We start from the raw sequence: 22,353 nt of genomic DNA on the forward strand, positions 1-22,353 counted from the left end.
GCACCTAAAAATACAGTCATTATTAATAAGAAAGAGACTCAGTTAGTAATAAACTTTCATTATCTGCTTAGACCATTAAAACATATTTTATCAGTCACATGTTTGCTTTGTAACCATTTAATGATTAAAATGACCGGCTAAGCCATTTTCCGAGAGCATGCAATTTCTTAAAATGTACTCCCCGATGACCTTTTGTTCCATGCATCACTTGTTAGCACAGCAAGTCTCAGCATAGAATACACAGGTTTTAATAACCCAATGAAGTAGCAGAATGGCATATCAATTTTCTGTTATAACTTCTACTTCAGGCTCCAGTACAAAAACTAACTTTAAGTGATTAATACTACAGCCACCATTTATTATTCATATCTACATGTCATAGCTAAAATAATAAAATAAAACAACATTAAATTATGCTCCCAATTGAACACCTTTTTCAAATAAGTATGTGTTTTTTCAATTAGGCTGAGTCCCCTGTGCCGCTGAGCGTGCTGACTGCGCGGTGCTTGGCGAGGTTGCTTCTGGCAATTTCAATTTTTATGTCCCTGCTCACGTGGAGTGTGCACGCTCGTGCGTGGGCACGGACGCTCACCCACGCTTGGTGCTTGCATAAACAAAAAAATCTGACTTTGAACCGCACTCAGCTTGCCTGCAACGCCTCCCCCCCACCCCCCCCGCGCGTTTGCAAAATAATGTGGACACCCGTCGCTCATGCTTGGAGAGCTAGTAACGTCACCGCTCTCCAAGCATGAGAGCGGTCAGCGGCACAGGGGTCTCAGCCTTAAAAAGGTAATCTAGGACTTCTGGTATGGCACCAGACAGAGCAGCAGCAGGATTGAGCTCTGTGAAGGCTCCACCAGATCGCAGCTAAAAAGACAATAATCTGCACACAAAAAAAACAAATGCACCAGAGGAGTAGGCAAAGCTAGAGGAGAGGCTCCTTAGCATTTTAAAGCCAGACTACCCCACAAAAAATCGAGGGGGTTCTGTTTTGGTGCTGGGAAAACTGAAAGCAGAATGCTGAGCTCTGCAGAAACCCAGCTAGTAATCACCCAAAACAGCACTAAGGCTGCGGTCCAGGTGACTGCTACAGCGCATGCCGAGCGTATAAAGCACCTCCCCTCAATGGGACTGGCACCAGTACTCACCTTCCCACTGAAGGTGCAGCCACCCCATACTCGCAGTTTTTGAAAACTCAATGACATTGAGTTTAGAACTTGCGACGGAGGCGTGGCCATGCCCCCGCCGGCGGTTCACCCAATGAGGGCGAACCAGCCACGTGAGGTCATGGCCACGCCCCCAGAAAAAAACCCCGACCATGCCCCCTCCTGTCGAATCTCCCTCTCTCCCTGAAAGACCACAGATCGCGTTTAGTGCTGTGCACGCGTCGCCCTCCCCCCGCCGGGCGCGTATGCCACAGTGATGACTGGGACCTCACCCTAACCTGAACAAAAAGTGACAGGCAAGGAGAGAGGAAAGAGTCCCAACTGAGCTGGATGGAAAAATATCTCTAAAAAAAATCCAAGATGCCTACAAAGCAACATCCTGATAAGTCAGAGAAGAATAAGGAAAAATCCAAGATGCCTACAAAGCAACAGCTTCATCCTGATAAGGCAGAGAAGAAAAAGGAAAAATCCAAGATGGCTGCTGACCTCATGCAGAGAATCAGCAGGATGTCTGTGGCCCACAGGAGAGTGAGGGACACAGGGAGCAGAGAGAGCATGGTGAGGTGGCCAGTGCTGTGGGGAGGGAAATCATGTCAACTCTGACTAAAAGCTGCAGAGAGCCATAGAGAATCTTAAAGGGGAACTCACCTCCCAAAGCACCAGAATAGGGGAGGCTGAAAATAGAGTGAGTGACCTGGAGGGAAACTCTGCAGCATTGCAACTAGAAATGCAGACTTTAAAAAGAAAGAATCAATCCCTAGAGGAAAAAACGGATGATCTGGAAAATAGATCAGGGAGAAATAGTGTACACATTATTGGGATCCCTTAGTCTGTGAAACCAATACAATTAATGGACTTTTGCTCCAAATGGATACCAGAGACCCTGGGAATTACTCATGGTGAAGCCCAGGTCAAGATGGAGAGGGCCCACAGACTACATCAGACCAGGGCAAGAAAACAGACCCAGGGCAGTAATGTCTTCCAACAAATCAGGGGAGCTCGTCTCGTAGTTATGAAATAAAGAAACACTACATAGTGTAATACAGTTGTGAATACATTTGTGCAAACAAAGCTCAAAAATGACTACTCACAATAAAGCAGTCAAATTCAGGCAGTCATCCAAATTAAGGGGTGGATGTTCCCTATGTTTACAGCAGCCACCAGCCCCCAACCTCCAAGGAGAAAAAAAGAAGAAAAGAGACCATATGGTGCAGATGATATTTAGTATTAAAAGGGGATTAAAAAAATGCAGGCTTACACTTCATATGATCGAGGTAGGCAGTATGATATTATAGGTAGTGGGTGCTCATCTGGTCGCCATCCTTTTGAGTTCCTCACTATCTTCTGCTCCACCGCAATACTCTCGCGTCCACGCCAGGCACTCCCGTTGTATCACTTCCGGTTGTTCAGCGAACGTCCGGATCTGATGGCAGGGGTGGACCTCAGTTGTTCTTCCTCTTCGGTATGGGCTGAAACACTCTACATGTTTCGCCGTTGTTACGGCTTCATCAGGAGTGTCTGTTGGCTGCTAAACTGGGTATTAAATACTCTAAGGCCCTCCCTCTCTGTAACATTCTATTGGCCAAACAATTATGACTCACAGGCAAACAGAGATAGTGGGCGTTGATTAGGTGCATACACCTCCATTCATTTAAAAAGGGGGCATTGTTTACATACATTTTGCCTAAATCGGCACATATAATAAAAACAGCCTCTTTTTATGATTCCAAAAAAGGAGGTACAATTTATACAAATAATAGCCTAATATGGTATATAAAAAACAGCATAATAAATTATATAAAATTTATTAAAATTATAAAAACTCAAACCTAAATTTAACTTTATTTTTAACTTCATTTACGACGATAGTGGTATTTCTCAAAAAAAGGAGACATAACAGAATACATAACTAATAATTAAAATAATGTCACACATAATGTATATTTATAAGATCATAAGAAATCTTTATACAGTAATGGCAAGAGTCCTACATTTTGAGAAATAGCAAACCTGCTACGGGCATACAAAAGTGCTGGCAGACTAATATTTGAGGGATATATGATCCTGTTATTCCAAGACTATTCAGCAGCTGTGTCAGATAAAAAGAGGGAATTCAGTAAGGTGTGCAGCGCTGTCTTTAAGGACAACAAAAAATTTACACTAAGCTACCCTGCAACACTGGGAGTATTCAAGGAGGGAGGAATAAGAGTGTTCAACACGGCAGAGGAAGCGGAAAAGTTCTTAAAGAGACCAGAAGCAAAGGCTCAAGGTAAAGGCTCTGGGGGCGAATCAAGGAGCAACGGAAGAAACGACGAAAGCCCCAAAAGGAGCAAGGCCAGCAAGAGAACAAAATGACTCAGAAGAATAGAGCGCCGGGAATTTAAAAGTATCTTGAGGACTTGGAATGGTGCAAAGGACTAAAAGTACTTCTTATAATAAAAAATTGAAGGAGGAAAAAGTGTGTGAAGTAGAGGGGACTAGAAGAATTGCCTTGTTAACAGTTATTGGGGAAGGCTGAAGTTCAAGGCCAAGTCAGGTGCATTAAGTAACTAAGTAGTTTAAAAAAAAAGCTATGCTAATACAAGCAGCAGTTAAGAATGTTTATATAAGGAAGTGGTAAGGTGTATAACAGGTTAATAAGGCCTAACAAGTAGTTTGAAAAGCCAAAAGCTTATTAGTCAGGCATAAATTGAAGGATATATATTATACGACAGAGCGGGAAGAGTGAAGTATCACAATAGGATTGGAGGCAGGACCTGCACCTGGAAAACAGGAAAGTCAATACAAGTTATGTTAATGTTTTTTCTTTCAATGTGTGTGTTATGTTATAGTATTGTCAGATGTGTTTCAGTTCATGGAATTAAGGTCATCAGCAGCAAAAGTAATAAAAGGACTGCATGCATGGTGCGCTGTAGAAGAGAGAGTAAGATACCCACAAAGGCAGCAGGAGAACCGCAAATATATCATTACAAACACATCGTAAAATGTACATGAAAATAGTCTCTTTGAACGTAAAGGGCATAGATTCTCCAATAAAACAAAACAAAATTCTTAGACACCTGAAAAAATTAAGGACAGATATTGCACTAGTTCAGGAAACCCACCTGAATGAAGACAAAAGTAAAAAAACTTAAGCGGGACTGGGTGAGAGAATGTATTTATTCCCCAGCAATGGAAAAGAAGTGAGGTGTAGCAATTCTAATTAATAAAGCACTGCCCCTGGAAATATTAACTTCCTCTTGGGACACAATTGGGAGACTGGTGCAATGCAGAGTAAAAATACACAAAAAAGAATTAAACATTTATAATCTATATGGTCCCAATGAGAATAGCCAGAGCTTTTTCCAGAGCACGGTGGAAAAAATATTGAAAGTCAAAAGTAACAATACTGTAGGGGGCAGAGATTTCAAAGTAGCTCAAGATCCATTGTTAGACAAATCAGGGCAAAATATACAACAGAGGGGACTAAATCCAGGACAGAAGTGTATAAAGACTCTATGGGAAGCTCTAGGGGTGACAGACTGCTGGAGGTTACTAAATCCCATAGAGAGGGAGTACAACATTTTCTCCCATGGCTGCAGAGAAAGGAAGTTAAAAAAATGCAATATAAAGACTTTAATCTATATAGATCTGGGAATAAAGCTGGCAAACTAATGGGGAATTTAGTCAGGAACTGCACATCATCTAAATATATAACGAAAATACAGAAAGATAATGGGGAAATCTCAACTGAACCCAAAGAAATATCTTTAGCATTTCAAGAATACTATCAAAAATTATATGGAAAGAGTGAGGAAAATGCAGAGGTAATGGAGGATTTCATGGGAAAATTAGAATTGCCTAAATTAACAAGGGAAGATCAACAAAGATTAAAGTAGCCAATTTCCATAAAAGAAATATCAGAGTTAATTAAAAAAAAAAATGGCAAAGCAGTATGGCCCGATGGGTTTGGGGCCAAATTCTATAAAATCTTAAGTGCGGAAATATGTCTACCACTTAAGGAAGCGTTAAAAGCTATATTAAAAACTGAAGAATAATTAGAAATGGGCAAGATGGCTTTCATAATGATTCTTCACAAGGAAGGGAAAAACCCACTAAATCCAGAATCATATAGAGCAATTTCATTATTGTCACACCTGTATGCCCGCAGACCTGGCAAGACCCCAATACTGAGGTGGGAAGGGTATTACCACGCACTCACAGCAGTGAGGGCGTGCCCGGAGTGTGGTATGGCGTTACCAGGCCTGTTGAAAGATAGTTAGTGATACTTGCAACGCCTTGGGAGTACAGAGTAAGAATAGTGATGTCCGTGCGACAGAGTCCAGGGATCCAGAAGTCTGAGTCGTCAAGTTCGTAAGCCAAAGTCCAGGGGTTACAGAGGTCAGCAAGGTAGAGTTCGTAATCAGGGTTCAAGGGTAACAGAGAGCAGGGTAGTCCAGGACAAGCAGAGGTCAAACCAGGGAGATCAAGAGATAAGCAGGCGCAGGAACAAGCTGGAACACAGAGGAGAGCCAATCACAGGACTGCACACACAGAGATAACAGAAGATATGCAGAGCAATTATAGAAAGGACAGACAGGGGTTATAAAGGAGGGAATACCAATAGGAGAGAGAGGAGGAGCAGAAGGTAAAGTGGGAGACAGCAGGGTTAGGTGAGGAGGAGAAGAGGAGGAGACAGGGAAACCAGTAAGGGAGATCACTTGCAGGGCATGAGAGGAGGAGTCAGGAGGCTGGAAACCCTTAGAAGAGGAGCGTGTGCGCGCATCCTCTGTAATCTGAGGGTGCGCACGTACAGGCTGCGTCACAAGGTGCACGAAACGCCGCGCCGCGGGGACACCCGCAGAGGAGGATGGAGGGAACAGCCGCCGGAAGTAAGGGGATGGGAGCAGACACCGAGGGGGGCTGAGAGTGGGGAACGCCGCAGCAGGGTGCGCGAGTCTTGCGGGGTGCGCGCCGTGGTGCAGGAACGGCATCAGAGGCTGCCGGAGAGGGATAGGAGTGGGTACAAGAAGGGAGGCTGGCAGGGGAATGGAAAGAGAGGGTAGGTGAGCATGTGACATCAGGGACACATGAAGGGGAAGGAATCCCTTGAACCGTCACAATTATTGAATCAAGACGCCAAGATCCTCTAAAAAAATTAGCAGAGAAGCTAGCATCAATCCTACCAAAATGTATCCACCCAGATCAATCTGGATTTGTAAAGGGGAGTTATCCGGTAACAAATATTAGGAATATTATAGCTGCCGTAAACTGGACCAAATCTAATATAAAAAATAACAAAAATAATATTATAATATCAATAGACGCCAAAAAGGCTTTTGATAATATAAGCGGGAAGTATCTGTTCCAGGTACTGCAAAAAGTCGGGATTCAGGGACCTTTCCTTAAGATAATACAATCAATGTACGCAGATCCAAAAGCTAAAATAATGGCAGCGGGGTTACGGTCTCCCGAGTTTAAATTATACAGAGATACAGGACAGGGGTGCCCTCTGTCACCTTTGTTCTTTAATTTAGTGATCAAGCCTTTGGCCGAATATCTGAGACGTATGGAAAGTTTCAAGGGAATCAACATAAGGAAATATGAGGCTAAATTAGCTCTATTTGCGGACGATCTGCTGCTCCTAGTGTCTAATCCGGAGGAGGCGTTGCCCAACATATTTAAAGCTATTGGGGAATTTGGTAAATTCTCAGGTTTCAAAGTTAATGTTACAAAAACAGAAATATTAATCCTCACAAATACAGTAAGAATGATGTAACATGGGATGAGAAGTTACCCTTTAAAAGGACAAGGAAATCTATAAAATATCTAGGTATTAATATTGCAGCGGACTTGGGAAAACTCTATGTAGACAATTTTAAGAGTATTTTTCAGAAGGTAATAAAGGAACTGGAAGGGTGGTAGAACCTCCCTCTGAACCTTTCAGGGAGATAGATCCCAACTGATCAAAATGGTCAGCTTTGCCAGAATTCTCTACCCCTTACAAATGTTACCATTACTAATAAAGCATACATATACCAAAGAATTAAATAGAGCATTTAGTGGGTTCATTTGGAGAGGAGGGCGGCCCAGTATAGCATTAAAAAAAACTACAACTATGCAGAGAATTGGGGGGGACTAAATTTCCCCTATATCAGAAAGTACAAGTTAGCATATGTTATAAGGCATGCAGGCGATTGGATATTGGAGAAAAGTTTCCACTCAAATTTAGAGATAGAGAAGCAGCAGGTATGGCCTATGAATCTAAGAGATATACTATATACAAAGTGGGGAGCATTGCCGCAAGGCATCAAAGATAATATATTGGTAAGAGACATCTAAGCAGCATGGAAGACAATAAGGTTGGATATGGGATTATCATACACAATCTCCAAATTTCTGCTTATTAAGGGAAATACAAACTTCCTCCCAGGCCAAAATCAGGCATCCTTTCAATTGTGGGAAGGCAAGGGCTTAAGGTGTAAAGGACATTTGATAAAGTAAGATCAGGAAAGGCTCCTTATCTTTGAGGAATTAAAGGAAAAGTGGGAGATACCTAGTTCACATGGTTATTCGAACGCACAGGTGACACATTATTGTAAATCACTGGAGTACTTAAAAAGGAAGTATTGTCAAATAATATATTTGATAATTTTTTTAGTCTGTCGAGCGAGAATAGATACACTATATCAGATATAAATAATTTAGTAAGAGACAAAAATTATAAGAGGATTTTGCAAAAGGTTTTTGAGGCCGGAAACAAAGATTTAAAGGAAATAACGGAACTTGATGTAATACTTACTGGTGTAGATAGAACTAGAAAACTTATCATATCAGAAACGTGGAGAGAGATGCAACTAAAACTGACGCACTGGGCATATTGTGCTTTAAACATGTTACAAGAAATAGCCAGGTCCAGGGTGCAAAAATAATTATTCCAGGGCAACTCCAAATATAACTGAGAGTTTATTGAGTATAGCTCACAATGGAGGTGATGAAACGCACCTACGCGTTTCGTCCATAAGCACTTTATCAAGGTGACACCTGATTCAATTACCCTATGCTAGAGTACCATTTTCATATACACCAATTCCCTGGGAAGAAATCATCAATCATCAATATTATTGTGGTTGTCAGGTGGACACCATTAGGTCTCATTTTCCCCTGGGTCATTTTGTATTTGGACTTATCCTTTATGGACATCTCTACAGCACCCTGGACACTTATGAAGTTATTTGTACATAGAGCATACATGTGATTGTGAACACTATTTACCTTTCATCTCTACTATAAATTACAAGAATACAGAGAAATCCAGGAATAGATGTCCAAAGTGCCAACAACCTAAAGCAGACCTAAACGACTGCTTATGGGACTGCCCCAACATTGCACAATTTACGGACCAAGTACTGGATTATATACAGCAGAATGTTAAAATAACTGTGGTTAAAGAACCAGTTCCTTTGATATTTTGTAATTTGGAGGAATAGAAGATCATGAATAAAGGGGTGAGAATACCTAAATTCATAGAAATTACATTATTGACAGCAAGAAAAACCATAATGTTACAATGGATAAAGGATATACCCCTAACATGGAGATGCTAAACAAATACTGTATTAACACAATTACTCATGTTGGATAAAATGGAAGCCGAAACCAATAAAGAACTAAAAACTGAAACACTATTTAAAAAAGGGGATCTCTTTATTGAAATTTTACCAGACAGGGACAAAGAGGTTGTGATGCGGGCGTTTGACCAAACGTCGTGGTATTTACTAAGAAGTCTGATACGTGAGAGGCACAGAAGGTGATGAGGGGAGAAATGAATAAAATATCTGTCTGTTATCCCTAGGTAAGTTTAGGACCTATAGCACAGAAACAACAAAAGCAACTGTGGGTAACGAGGAAGAGGTACATAAGGAAATGATGCAATGCAGATAGAACTGACTCAACGATTTAAAATTTAATTTCATTTTTTGTTTGTCATTGTCTAAAGTATATGTAATCTTAATATATTATTTACTGGTTTAGTGCACTGTTAAATGTAAACGAATATATTGTAATCACTGTAAACGTGTATTTTGTGGTCTTGCTGAAATGTAATATGTTTTGTTATAGAAAATGCAATAAAAAAATTCAACGATTAAAATAAAAAGAAGCAATCTAAGCGGCACTTTTTTTTTTTTAACTTTGTTAAACTTCCTCCATTTTGTGGTTAATCCAACACTTTTTGCATTAACAACATATTACTCACAACATAAAACTCACAGGGGGAGGAGAGGTGGGGGGGGGGAAACACTATTTAAAAAAGGGGATCTCTTTATTGAAATTTTACCAGACAGGGACAAAGAGGTTGTGATGCGGGCGTTTGACCAAACGTCGTGGTATTTACTAAGAAGTCTGATACGTGAGAGGCACAGAAGGTGATGAGGGGAGAAATGAATAAAATATCTGTCTGTTATCCCTAGGTAAGTTTAGGACCTATAGCACAGAAACAACAAAAGCAACTGTGGGTAACGAGGAAGAGGTACATAAGGAAATGATGCAATGCAGATAGAACTGACTCAACGATTTAAAATTTAATTTAATTTTTTGTTTGTCATTGTCTAAAGTATATGTAATCTTAATATATTATTTACTGGTTTAGTGCACTGTTAAATGTAAACGAATATATTGTAATCACTGTAAACGTGTATTTTGTGGTCTTGCTGAAATGTAATATGTTTTGTTATAGAAAATGCAATAAAAAAATTCAACGATTAAAATAAAAAGAAGCAATCTAAGCGGCACTTTTTTTTTTTTAACTTCGTTAAACTTCCTCCATTTTGTGGTTAATCCAACACTTTTTGCATTAACAACATATTACTCACAACATAAAACTCACAGGGGGAGGAGAGGTGGGGGGGGGGGGAGGGGAGGACCAGGCAAGGTTTCCATCATGTTTCAGTATCGTTGACCTTATAGCCATTAGAGTTTAACTTTGCTAAACATGGAGTTCCTGGTGGTTTCTGTGGTGGGGGCCTAGTCTATTTGTATTTAGATCCTCTTCTGTTTGCGTTCTATCATAGGAGAACTCACCTAACCTTATCATAGCCATATAGTGGCATTGGTCACCCCCTGAATATCTGTCTGTGCTAACCATGGTTACCAGACCTTTTGAAAATTTGGGCCAGTGTCGTTGACCAAACTCGTCAGCTTTTCCATCTGGCATACAAACCAAATTCTGTTCCGAATTTTTTCAATGGATGGAATTGTGCTCTGGTTCCAGAATGCTGCGGTCTCGCACCTCATGGCAGTTGCAAAGTGCATGATCAATTTATTTCCTGCTCTGGATATTCCCTGTTTTGGTTTGTTCAATAGAAATAGCCATGGGTCCAGCTGCTAAGCGGCACTTTAAAAAATAATAATAATAATTTTGTTTTAATATATGGAGCCTTTGATTAGCATTATTGAAAACTAATTACCTACTGTAAGCTGCCGATCGATTCGTTCTCCCGTAATCGATCAGCAGTGATCGTGCTACCCAGGGTTCACTAAATGGCTGCCTTTCAGTTTAAATCGATCCTTCAGCAAGTGCAACTTAGCTGCTACAGTATAATGTATTCTTATATTACTAAGGTAACATTATCTACTATATTCTAAGGCCGCGCTTATAGTGCTGGCGACGGCGACGCAACCGATGACGTCACCCGTCGCCGTCGCCACTGGCAAAAGTTGTAATTTAATTTTTAGCGACGTTGCTGGCGACAAGGCCAGTGACGTCACTAAAATGGGCGGGCCACACAATTGGATTGGTTTAGAGACATTCACATGTGGCGACTGTCTCTAAAAAATCAAATATTCCCGGCTTCAAAATTTTTGGTCGCTCCGTCGCCCCAGTGCTTACTATAAGCGCTTGCGACGGAGTCAATGTATTTGCTTCAGAGCGACGTCGCATCGCCAGGCACTATAAGCGCAGCCTTACAGTTTGCTCAAACAGCTGGGAATATTGAAACAAATAATAAACAGGAAAGTGATGCAAATATCTTCCACTAGTGGGAAGTGTGTTAAAACCTGCTATAGAAATAAAAGGGTGCTCATTATATTAAAACTCATTCAAAATGGCATTACGAGTTAAATAAAAAAAAATTGTATTATATAATACTACAGAACTGATTTATTAAAAGGAAACAACCACGCATGGGATATTGAATGGGTTTTTCTTTTAAACATAACTCGTTATCTAGTGGAAGTATATTTGTGTTTAAGTGGATGCAAATCACTTCAATTCACTGAATTGTAACCACCAACCTGAAATCTGAATATAGTTTTTCTTTATAAGTCTGATCAGAAGCTGCCATGAATATGACAGACAATTGTTATTGAACGACAGTCAAAATCTGGCTTTTACAAGCATTGCCATTTGCCATCCTTATACTCTAATGTGCAAGGTTGCATTTGAAAGTAAATAGTCTTTCTCCTTGTGACAGGGTAAATAAAAGCCACCAGTTATATGCCTGGAAACCCTATGTCTAGTCTGCAGTGCAGCACTGACTAGGTTAACTTCAGCTGGGAACCTCAGGACAATTAGTTGGATCCCAGCTGCCTAATCAAGGTGTGTTAAAACCCAGGCTGTAGACACATGGAGCTTGGCTGTTGATGAGAGAGGAGTAAGAAGTAAAGAGATTCCTGAAAACAAGGTCTGAGTAGCAAAGTAGTTGTATTGTGAACTGTCTGTCCCCTGCATAGAAAAAGGGTAGCTGCCTTATATATAAACTGTCTGCTAAAGAGAAACTGTTTTGTTTGGTTTGCTGAAGAAAAAGCCATTTTCGTTTTTGCTGATGGAAAGCTATTTTTGTTTTGTGTGCTGTATATCTTTTAAGGCTAAATAAAACAGCCTTGTCAAGAAACCCACGTGTGTAGTTGCATGTACCCTGCAACACTCCTTCAAAGATAATTCAACATAGTTAGGTTTTTTTACTGTGAATAGTGTACATGCTAACATATTTAATACAGTACTCTTTACATATCGTAAGCAAAATGCTCAATAAATAATTTGACTGATCACTCTGTATCTTCATTGTAACCCTAGTGTGTTATGTTTTGATATTCTGCACCAGCACTGCTTCCAATCCAATGGAACCTGTATTCTGCTTCATAATGGGATACATTGTGTTATCTGTGGAAACAATGTCACATGCAAGACAGGATTTCAGTGTAGTACTGTATATAGCTACATGATATTTATTTCAGATTTGTACCTGGATAGTTTGTGGCTTTTAAGAAACCAAGACTGTAGCAGAATGTAAAGTTTTTCTTAATGAGAAAAAAAAGTGTTTTTCACATTGCTTTGGATTCACCATGGCGTGCAAGGAGCCCACTATTCCCCACCTAAATAATGATAGACTTTAAATAAGGGGGGGGGGGATGTGGGGAAAGGCTGTAGTTTTATTTTATCATTTTAGATTTACTGTACCATCTCTTCACATCCCCCTGCCAGGCAGCCTGACCATAGTTCAGATCCCAACGGCATTACTGGGGATTTTGACTCCCGCTGCTACCCATAGAAATATTCCATCAGCCCCAGTGATGGCGCAATCATCCCCAGTATTCTGACACCTCTTGGGCTCTCACAGTCTGGCAGCTCAACCCCTGCAGACAGCTGTGTAAATACCTATAACAGACTAACACATATTAGTATAATCCCCCTTTTTTTATTTTTATAATGAGAACAGCACCATATTAATGTCTTCCGTAAATACAAACGGAGCGTGGATGGGAATCCTGATGCTCCATAGGGACCGCGTGCGAAGACTCCCCTTCCACATCCTGCCAGCCCTTATTTATCCTTCTCCCCTTCCCACACATCAAACCCCCCTCCCACAGGTTTAACTCCTGATCCGTCGGTCAGGTGGGGAAGCAGAGTGTAAAAATATTGAGCGCTAGTAAATAAATACTAAAAAGTTCAGTTTGACGATTGCAAAAAAGTCTAAGGCCCAGAACTACAAATCTCCTTTAAGTGACTTAATCAACCTAACCCACGTTAAACTTTACCATGTAAGTAAAAATGGGATGCAAATGAGGTGTTAATCCTAACATCGCATATCCATTACAGTCTGTTAAGTTTACCACAGTAACTTAACATTATGTCAATTAAGTAGTGTTACTCACATCCAGACCCTGAGATAGGTAATATTTGGAAGTGGTGGTAGAGGAGAAGGACACTATTTTACCTATTGACTTATATACCTTCCAAAACACTCCTTTGAATATACTTTGCATATCCATATACAGATGCAGCCGCCAGTATTAGTACACTTACCTGGGAAATTCTGGGAGATTCTGGGGCAGTCTCACAGTAAATGCCTCAACATGCCTCAACATTTCTGTGAGATTCTTAATGGCCCATCGGATTAACACAGCGGGTGGTCCCTGCAGTCCCTTTCAAACTAAATGGGACTGCAGGGACCCCTGCTGTATTAATCCGATGGGCCATTGAGAATCTCACAGAAATGTAGCGACAATGTTGAGGCATTTACTGTGAGACTGCCCCAGAATTTCCCAGGCAAGAGTTCTAATACTGGTGGCTGCATCTGTAGGTTATATCCCAGGTATCTATGGTGTGTTAAGGATGAAAAGAATGGATGAAAAGAAAATCTATGGTGTGTTCAAAGTTTTCTCTCCAGTTGTGGTATAGAGAAGTATCACCTCCTTGTCAAACACCACCACTTTTGTTTTTGAATATAATTTGCTTTGAGGATATGTGTTAACCTCAGGGAAGAGAACGTCTGTTTCTGTTTTCGGTAACATCACAGTATGAGACCTGATTTTATGGAGCTTTGTGGATCTAACCTTAAGACGCTGTCACCATTTAATGAATAACCTCATTTGGGTGGTTTCAAGTACACTTGTTTATCTATGATGACTTGATACTGTAGATTGATGAATAAATAGAGCCCTTTGGCCTTAGTTGCCAGAGCAACTTTCCTTTAAGGTGTTTTCAAATATTAAGAGTACTCCCTAATAGAACTTAAACCTCAGAATTCCAGGGGGAAAAAAAAAAAACTGCAAATTAGTTTTTTTTTATAATCTCAACAAATCCAGCTGTGAATTCAAACAAAATTTTTTTCTTCCTGAGAAAGCAAGTCATCTCTTTTACATACCATAAAAATGAAATACATGATTGTTTACCAAATGTAGAAAAAAGTCAGCAGGGTCTATGCATAAGGCTAAGGCCCCGCTCCCAGAGTCAGCGCACCTGCGCTGCTGACAGGCGGTGCGCTGAGATACACAGACCGCGATCTGCGGTCTGTAGGGAGCCGGAGCCGGAGCGGGAGGTGGGCGGGAGGTGGGAGGTTTGATCGGGAGGTGGGCGGGAGGTGGGAGGTTTGATCGGGAGGTGGGCGGGAGGTGGGAGGTTTGATCGGGAGGTGGGCGGTTTGACAGGGAGGGGGGGCGTGGCTTGAGCGGAGGGACCCGCTACTCTCCCCCCCCTCCCTCCACGGACTCGGGCTGGAGCTGGAAAGTAAGTTTAAACACACACACGCAGGCACTCATTCATACACACGCGCACACACACACAGGCAGGCAGGCACTCACGCACTCATACACACACACACGCGCGCACACACAGGCAGGCACTCATACTCACACACACACAGACAGAGGCAGGCACTCACGCACTCGGGCACACACATACACACACAGATAGGCATGCACGCACTCAGACACACACACAGAGAAAGGCACTCACCTGCTGTCCCTCCACACTCCTCCCCGCTCCCCGAAGCCTCTCCTCCTCCCGAAGCCTCCCCTCCCCATTGGCTCACAGCCACACACGTCACGCGTCAACGCTAGGAAACACCATTCTCTGGTGTCTCCAGCGGCTGACGCGCTACAGCGTGTAATCAGCTGTGCAGCCAGTGGGGACCGGGACCGGCTCGCGAGGATTCCCCTGCTGGTGGGGAACTCGCGACCCGCCGCCCGCGCCAACGAGCGCAGCGGGACCGAGGCCTAAAGCGACACTAAAAGCAATGTTGTTGTAAAGGTGACGCACAGAAGAGTAACAAATGAATGCATTTCAGGGCAGCAATGTACTGTACAGATGTAGAAGACATTATTATCCCTGTTAACAATAATTATAGGCTAAAGCAGTAAAATTCCAGGCATTGCTGAAATCCCTACTCTCTGATTGGTTAGAATTCCGGGCATCATTCATTCAGTAATGGCCGGAATTTTTGGCAACTTGCCAACTCACCTTTCAGAGATGCAGGGGGAGCGCGGCTCTGTTCCTCTCCTCTCACATTACGGCAGCACATGCAGGCTCTCTGTCACAGCACATGCAGGCTCTCTCTCATAGCACATGCAGGCTTTCTCACACAGCACATGCAGGCTCTCTCTCACAGCACATGCAGGCTGTCTCTCACAGCTGCTTGTGCTGTCAGAAGCTGGTGGGTCCCAAATAGTAACTTTGTTACTTGCAACAAAGTAATATTGTATAGCTTCTGCTAAGGTAATTTGTATCTGGTTTTTTTTTAGTTTGTAGTTAAAATCACTGTCCTCCAACTTCTCTTCCCATTCTCCCATTCACCCACCTCTCCCCCTTCCCTCTTCTTCCCCCTCATCCCTTTCCCCCCTCAACACCTCCCCCTACCTTCACCCTCTCACCTCTCTCTCTCCCCCTCACCTCTCTCGCCCCTCACCTCTTTCTCCCCCCTCACCTCTTTTGCCCACCCTCACCTCTCTCTTACCCCTCACATCTCTTTCTCCCCCCTCACCTCTCTTTCTACCCCTCACCTCTTTCTCCCCCCTCACCTTTCTGTCTCCCCCCTCACCTTTCTTTCTCTCCCCCACCTCTCTCTCCCCCCTCACCTCTCTCTCCCCCCTCACCTCTCTCTCCCCCCTCACCTCTCTCTCCCCCTCACCTCTCTCCTCCCACCCATCATCTCTCTCCTCCCACTCCTCACCTCTCTCCTCCCACCCCCTCACCTCGCTCTCCCTCACCTCGCTCCCTCCCCTCGTTCCCCCCTCACCTTGCTCCCCCCCTCATCTTGCTCCCCCCCTCACCTTGCTCCGCCCTCCACCTTGCTCCCCCCTTCACCTTGCTCCCCCCCACCTCTCTTCTCCCCTCCTCCACCTCTCTCAATCCCCCCTCACCTATCTCTTCTCCCCCACGCTTGCCTCTCTCCTCCTCCCTCGCCACCTCACCTCTTTCTTCCCCCCCCCCTCACCTCTCTCTCTTCTCCCCCTCTCACCTCTCTCTCTTCTCCCCCCCCCCACCTCTCTCTCCTCTCCTTTGCTACTTTACTTCTTTTCTCTACACAGGTGCATCAGCGTAGTTTCGAGTTATATATCTTTACAAAAGTGTCTATTATTTTATGAAAAAAGCCTACATTTAGCCTATAATAGTAATAATCCCTTCAAAACAGGGCATTACTGGCCAATAATTCCCTGGCTGGAAGAGTTGAAGGCCCGATGCTGTTTTTTGGGGATTATTACTTAAATAATACACTACATAATGTATTAACTAATGAGTTTGTGCACAAAGGGTAACCGGGCGCTCTCTATAGATTAAACTAATCACCTTTAGTAAAGTGAATGAAAATATAAATGGAAAAATATTACCAATTAAGGGAACCTCTGTGTCTCCTTCTTCATGGAAATACACACCTAGGGATCCCCCGTCTGCTGCTCAAACACCCTTCTAGGGAGATATCCTTTTCTCCCAAATAGAAAAAAAAATAGAATAACGAGGGGAGCGCAGATCAGAAACACAACAACGATATTCAAGTGGGTATAAAGCACTGTAAGTAGTTATGCAGAAAATCCGCTACTAGTAGTGACTGAGAGTCAGAGATGATACAGTAGGATAGATGAACTACTGAAAATACTCACACGGGCCTGTGTGAGCAAAGATCTCTCGGGGCTTAACTCTGTAGAGGGTCTTCTCCTAGAATCACACACCTTCCTCTTGGCTGCTGTTAGGCACACAGGTCCTCAGGATATTAAGTTGCCCCCGGAGTGGAAGAAAGGAACCAAAGGTGGGTATCAATATATATACAGTGATATAAACTGGTAAAGGGATGGTGAATAATCTCCAAGGAGATAATAAATATATAAAAACATATACTCACATGGGCCAGTGCTCCCCTCGTTTCTCTAATGAGTGTATAATGTCCTTAACCATTGTTTTCAATAGCAATACTATTAAATAATGGTAACGAGAGCGGTAAAGTCTGCTACAGTACATCTGTATAAAACTGAATTTAATAAGTTGGGCATCACGTTCATCAACTTTTTATTCATTAAGAAATAAATGACTCTAGGGGTTGGAGTTAAAAGCAGAGTTTGGATGTTGTCGGTGGCGCACGTGCAAATGATCTTTATAAAACAAAATTCAAGCATACTTCATGTTTGTGTGCCATAAATGTCAAAATCACAGACTTTTCTTTTCACAAGTGTCTGAGTTTTTGGATTCTTGAATATAATATAGGAAAAAGCTTTTCAATAATTGAGTGCCTTGTGCATTGAGACCAGCTGAGTTACAGTCTGTATTTTTTTTTTAACAAAACAAGGAGGAGGGTTAAAACAAGTGACAAAAAACACTGGTTATCTAGTACCAGTAACGGGCTAAAATCTTCTTTCTGCCATATTGAAATTGCAGTATTTTTCTATATCAATAAATGTAAGTTGAAGCAGCTTAATGAAAATTAGAAATGCACGTGTTGTACACATGTAAGATAGCCAATGCAAGTATTTATGGGTAGGGGTGGGGTTTAGGGGGAATGATGGACTGGATGTGTCACTCTTTGACATAGAGGAGAAACTCGCCATTCTTGACCTTGACCACTTCCCATTCCCAAGGCAAACGCAGGAAACTCAAATATCAGTTTATTCTGCCTTTTGGCAAGCAAAGGATACTAAGGATAGAAATCAGTGAACGACTAATAATTGGGTGTCAGCATATTTCATACAGCATGCGAAATGCAAGGATTTCTATTTAATTCATGCTATAGAAGTGGTATGGATAATCTCTTATTTTTCTCATTTCCAAATATTCCATTTCAGCTCTTAACTAAACAAATCTGCTTATTTTTTAACGAGTACCCCCCTTTCCTTTCACATCTCAGGGACTTTTTGAATATCGTGAAATCCTAAAGAACAAAGAAGTCCCTCACTTCTTGTTTAAAAAAGATTACACACATGAATTCAAGCACCTTAACCTCAGTCTTAAATTCATTCCAATAAATGTTGTACCCCCTATTTGTTCTAGTCGATTGTCCTCTGCAATGGTGCTAGAAGGTATTCAGATGTAATATGTTTTGCTTTTCTGTTTGCTTTTGTCATAATAGACATGATCATATACATTGCACATTAAGTAGGGAGTTGTTTTGAATTCTGCATTATCCTCACTTCCATTTATAAAGTCTAGTTCTGAAATCTGTAAGTTTTCACTTATTTAAAACACTGTCAGCGTGAGTTATAGAAATAAAATGTTAGCCGAAAATATAAACTGTTTTAAACTGTACTGTTTCTGATATTTTCTTGTTAGACAGCATTCAATTTGAGTGTATTTTGTATGTATAATGTAGGTGTGTTTTCATTGAAATAGTTCTAATACAGTACGTATATAGTGCTTTACAAAATAGACATTAGAGAATTATAATACAATATACAAGAGCAAAATATGAGACAGTAGGAAAGGAAATTCGTGCCCCAGAGAACTTAGTGTCATTTTTTTTTTAAATTGTTCTTATTTTATTTGAGGCAAATGTAAAATGTTGTTGTCTAAGCTAGAACTCATGCATACAGCACTTTAGGGGAAGGTGCATATTGGGGATTGTTAAACTGCTGCACACGCAGATGTAGAAGATGTTATTTTACCCGTTCTTGTGCGATTTTGCTTAACCGCCATTTGCAAGTTTTACCGGGAAATTTGCATTATCTGTGAATTTGCCGTACAATTCAATGTAGCCACAAGTTGCCAAATAGGGCAATTTGCTAACCGCAATGCACAAATAAGTGTGATAACAGGTGCAATAACATCTGCTACATCTGTAAACTCCTGTTCAAGTCAATGTAAGTTTCTGTGCCATAGCGCTCTGAATGGCATTATCACAGGTTAATGAAAAAATTATAATCTTAAAAACACTAAAGAGTAGGCTATGTCATTTTTTATATTTGTAAAAAATGAAGGGACAGCCATTTTAGAATACTCCCTTTCTTCTGCATTGGGTTCTCTTCAAACTGATTGCTAATGTAATTATACATGTTAGTGTAATTATACATAAAAACAGCAGAAATATTAGAGTTTGTAGATATACAATATGTGTTGTCTTTACATCTAACACAATGGATACATTACGTTGACTCGTCTAAATTATTCATTTTTGTTGTTGCTGGCTTGCATTTCTGCTTTTCTTACATCGTTTATTTTTACTGCTTTCAGGAAAATAAAAGCCATTAGGCAAATGTGACCTGCGTTTCCTACTTACAAGTGGAGCCACAGAAGCAAGCAAACCACACAAATACACAATATGGATGGTTTAATTGAACAGAACAGTGTGCTTATGCATAATAAAATCACAGAGGCTGGAAAAAGAAATGGTTTAATCAACACAAGAAATTTAACGGCAGAGAATAAAGATGGGATGGTATCTGTTTACCCAACTCCTCAATACCAGAGTCACATTGTTGGAAATATCTCACCTCAGACTGGCATAGGCAACATTAAAAATGACCCGGTTCAACAACTGCTGGATCCTAACATGCTTCAACAGACTGTGGAATCCCACTATCGCCCCAATATCATTCTGTACTCTGAGAATGTCTTGCGCTCTTGGGGTGAGAGTGTCAGCACTGAGTGCTGTGAAACCACATTCATTGAAGACAGGTCACCTACCAAAGACAGTCTTGAGTACCCCGATAGCAAGTTCATTGACCTTTCAGCTGAAGACATCAAAATTCATACTCTTTCATATGATGTGGAAGAGGAGGAAGACTTCCAAGAGCTAGAGGTTAGCATAGCAATCGCGTATTAAGCTATTTGGTATTGGATGGCAACTAATGAATGGCCCTTTAAGTCGAACCGTGTTGATTGTTTTTGATGCAGTATTTGCTTTTCCCTCTCTCTATTCATGTTTCCCATTCAATATTCCCATACAACCCTTACTAATACCGACCAATCATTCCTTATCAGCTCATACATCAATCCATTTTCACATTTTCATAGCTATTATCATTAGTGTAATATCATTCTAATGAAAATGGCCGGATTTCGCCAAGCATATAATGGGTGACATCTTTTTGCAATAGGACTCATAAAGATAGCATCTGAAAAATGTGTGCAGTAGTTATGTATAAAATTTGCATAAGGAATCTGCATTCCCACAAGAGCATGTCATGTGTAGAGACAGTATTTTCCTTATTCAATATTAATATGCTTAATATTCCTACAACAATTTTACATAAAATATGGTAAGCCGCGTGTCCCCAGATCTTCTCCTGAGAGAATTCATAACATTCACAATACTGGACTGCATAAATGCTTTACTTGAGTTCTATTATGTATAAATCTAACCAATTCAGCAATCAGATATGCTCTATGAATAAATGTGAATTATCAACAATCATGGACTCAACTGGGTAGTGCCATCCTACCATTTACAGATATGGATGTGATAAGAAAATGGTATACCTATATGTTTTAACAGCGTACAGACGTACACACAAACTCCATGAATAAGAAAAAGTTTTGCATCTTTCAAGATGAGAAGGTACATGTCTATATCTTCATATAAGAAACGTTTAGATATGTAGCAGATGTTATTGCACTTGCTGGTGCATTTCTGCAGGACAGAAAAATAGGCATTGCCTTGAATCATCAGCCAGCAAAAAGAGGGCAGGGCAAATGCGCTCTTTCATCTGTGGAGCATGCCAATGGGTGCAATAATATCTTCTACACAGTAGTCATGGAGCACTTTTCAAATTCTATGTACAGTACTTTATGCTATAGATGGATACAATTGGGTGTGGGAAATCAGAACCTTATATTGCAAATAAAATACAAAACCAAAATGAAAACCATTAAGATTTTTAGAACCAGAACCTAAAATGTATTTAGAACCACAACCAGAATACCAGGGCAAGTGCCCATCTATAGTTGTTTGTTTAAAAAAAAAAAATTCTTTAATTGTTTTAGTTATATTATTTTAGTTTTCTAATTATTTATATAGTACCTATTTTTAATAAATGTCATGCTATTTTATTATTTTTCAGCTTATTTTATGTTTGTCATTTGGTACAATTCCAAAACCAAACAAATCAAGTTTTGGCAAAAACAGACTCAAATATGAAACATTTTTAAAACCATGTCCATTGATGCAGCCACCTGTGATGGATTCCTGCTACAATGTCACCTTACCTCAGACATCCACTCTGCAGTCTTCCAAATAACTAATCTTTTTATACAAACTACTGTAGCTCAAAACTATAAGACAAACATGCAAATATTATTACTTTAGCTCCTAATCCTTGAATGCAGACTCTATTTTCTTGATTGTCTCATGTAGATCTCTTATATAAACTGGCATCCACCAGTGTATACCTTCAAACAAAATATGCAGTAATTAGTAATTTAATAAATAAGCTATTATAGTTAGCATAGCTTGGGCAGAGCCTAATAACAAAAATCATCAAGCAAGCCATGTTACTGCCACTGTCCTGCTGCCGAGAAACCAATGTGTCACGGGAGACTCCTGTGGCGGGTAGGATCTCGGTGGCCGGAACAGCACGAGCGTAGTAGGGGTCACAAGCAGGGGTCCGAGGCAGGCGGCAGGTAGCAAAGTCAGGTACATGCAGAGGTCCGAGGCAGGCGGCAGGTAGCGAAGTCAGGTAACAAGCAGAGGTCAGCAACGAGGAGACTGGAACAGGACAGGGAAGCAAGGACAGGTCTGGGGGCAGGGACTGAGAACAAGAACAAACAGGGACAAGCCAGATTACCAGCAAGGGCTTTTACTGTGAATAGATTTCTATGGTACAGGTACAGAAAACAGATCAGGATCAGAGGCATAAGCAATACTGAAGAAGTCTGACTTCAAGCAAAGGCAAAACCAACAGACAGGAAGCAAGCTATAAGGACAGAGACAGGAGCAACAAGAAGACAGACAGACAGAGGAACCCAGAGCCAACAGAAGGCAGCAGCACACCCAGTGGACAAGGAAGCTAT

At 41.2% G+C, this 22,353-nt stretch overlaps 1 protein-coding gene across 4 annotated transcripts in view; it reads left to right on the plus strand.

Moving 5' to 3' along the window:
- SYNDIG1 (synapse differentiation inducing 1) overlaps positions 1 to 22,353 on the plus strand; it is a 339,652-nt gene that overhangs the window by 151,238 nt on the left and 166,061 nt on the right. For all 4 annotated transcript variants that reach the window (XM_075596293.1, XM_075596292.1, XM_075596294.1 and 1 more), the window contains exon 2: positions 19,576 to 20,143. In XM_075596293.1, the coding sequence (XP_075452408.1) occupies positions 19,664 to 20,143 (480 nt within the window). In that variant the 5' untranslated portion in view covers positions 19,576 to 19,663. The remainder of the gene's footprint in view (positions 1 to 19,575; positions 20,144 to 22,353) is intronic.

Source organism: Ascaphus truei, chromosome 4 (genome assembly GCF_040206685.1).
Source record: "Ascaphus truei isolate aAscTru1 chromosome 4, aAscTru1.hap1, whole genome shotgun sequence".
Classification (NCBI taxonomy): domain Eukaryota; kingdom Metazoa; phylum Chordata; class Amphibia; order Anura; family Ascaphidae; genus Ascaphus; species Ascaphus truei.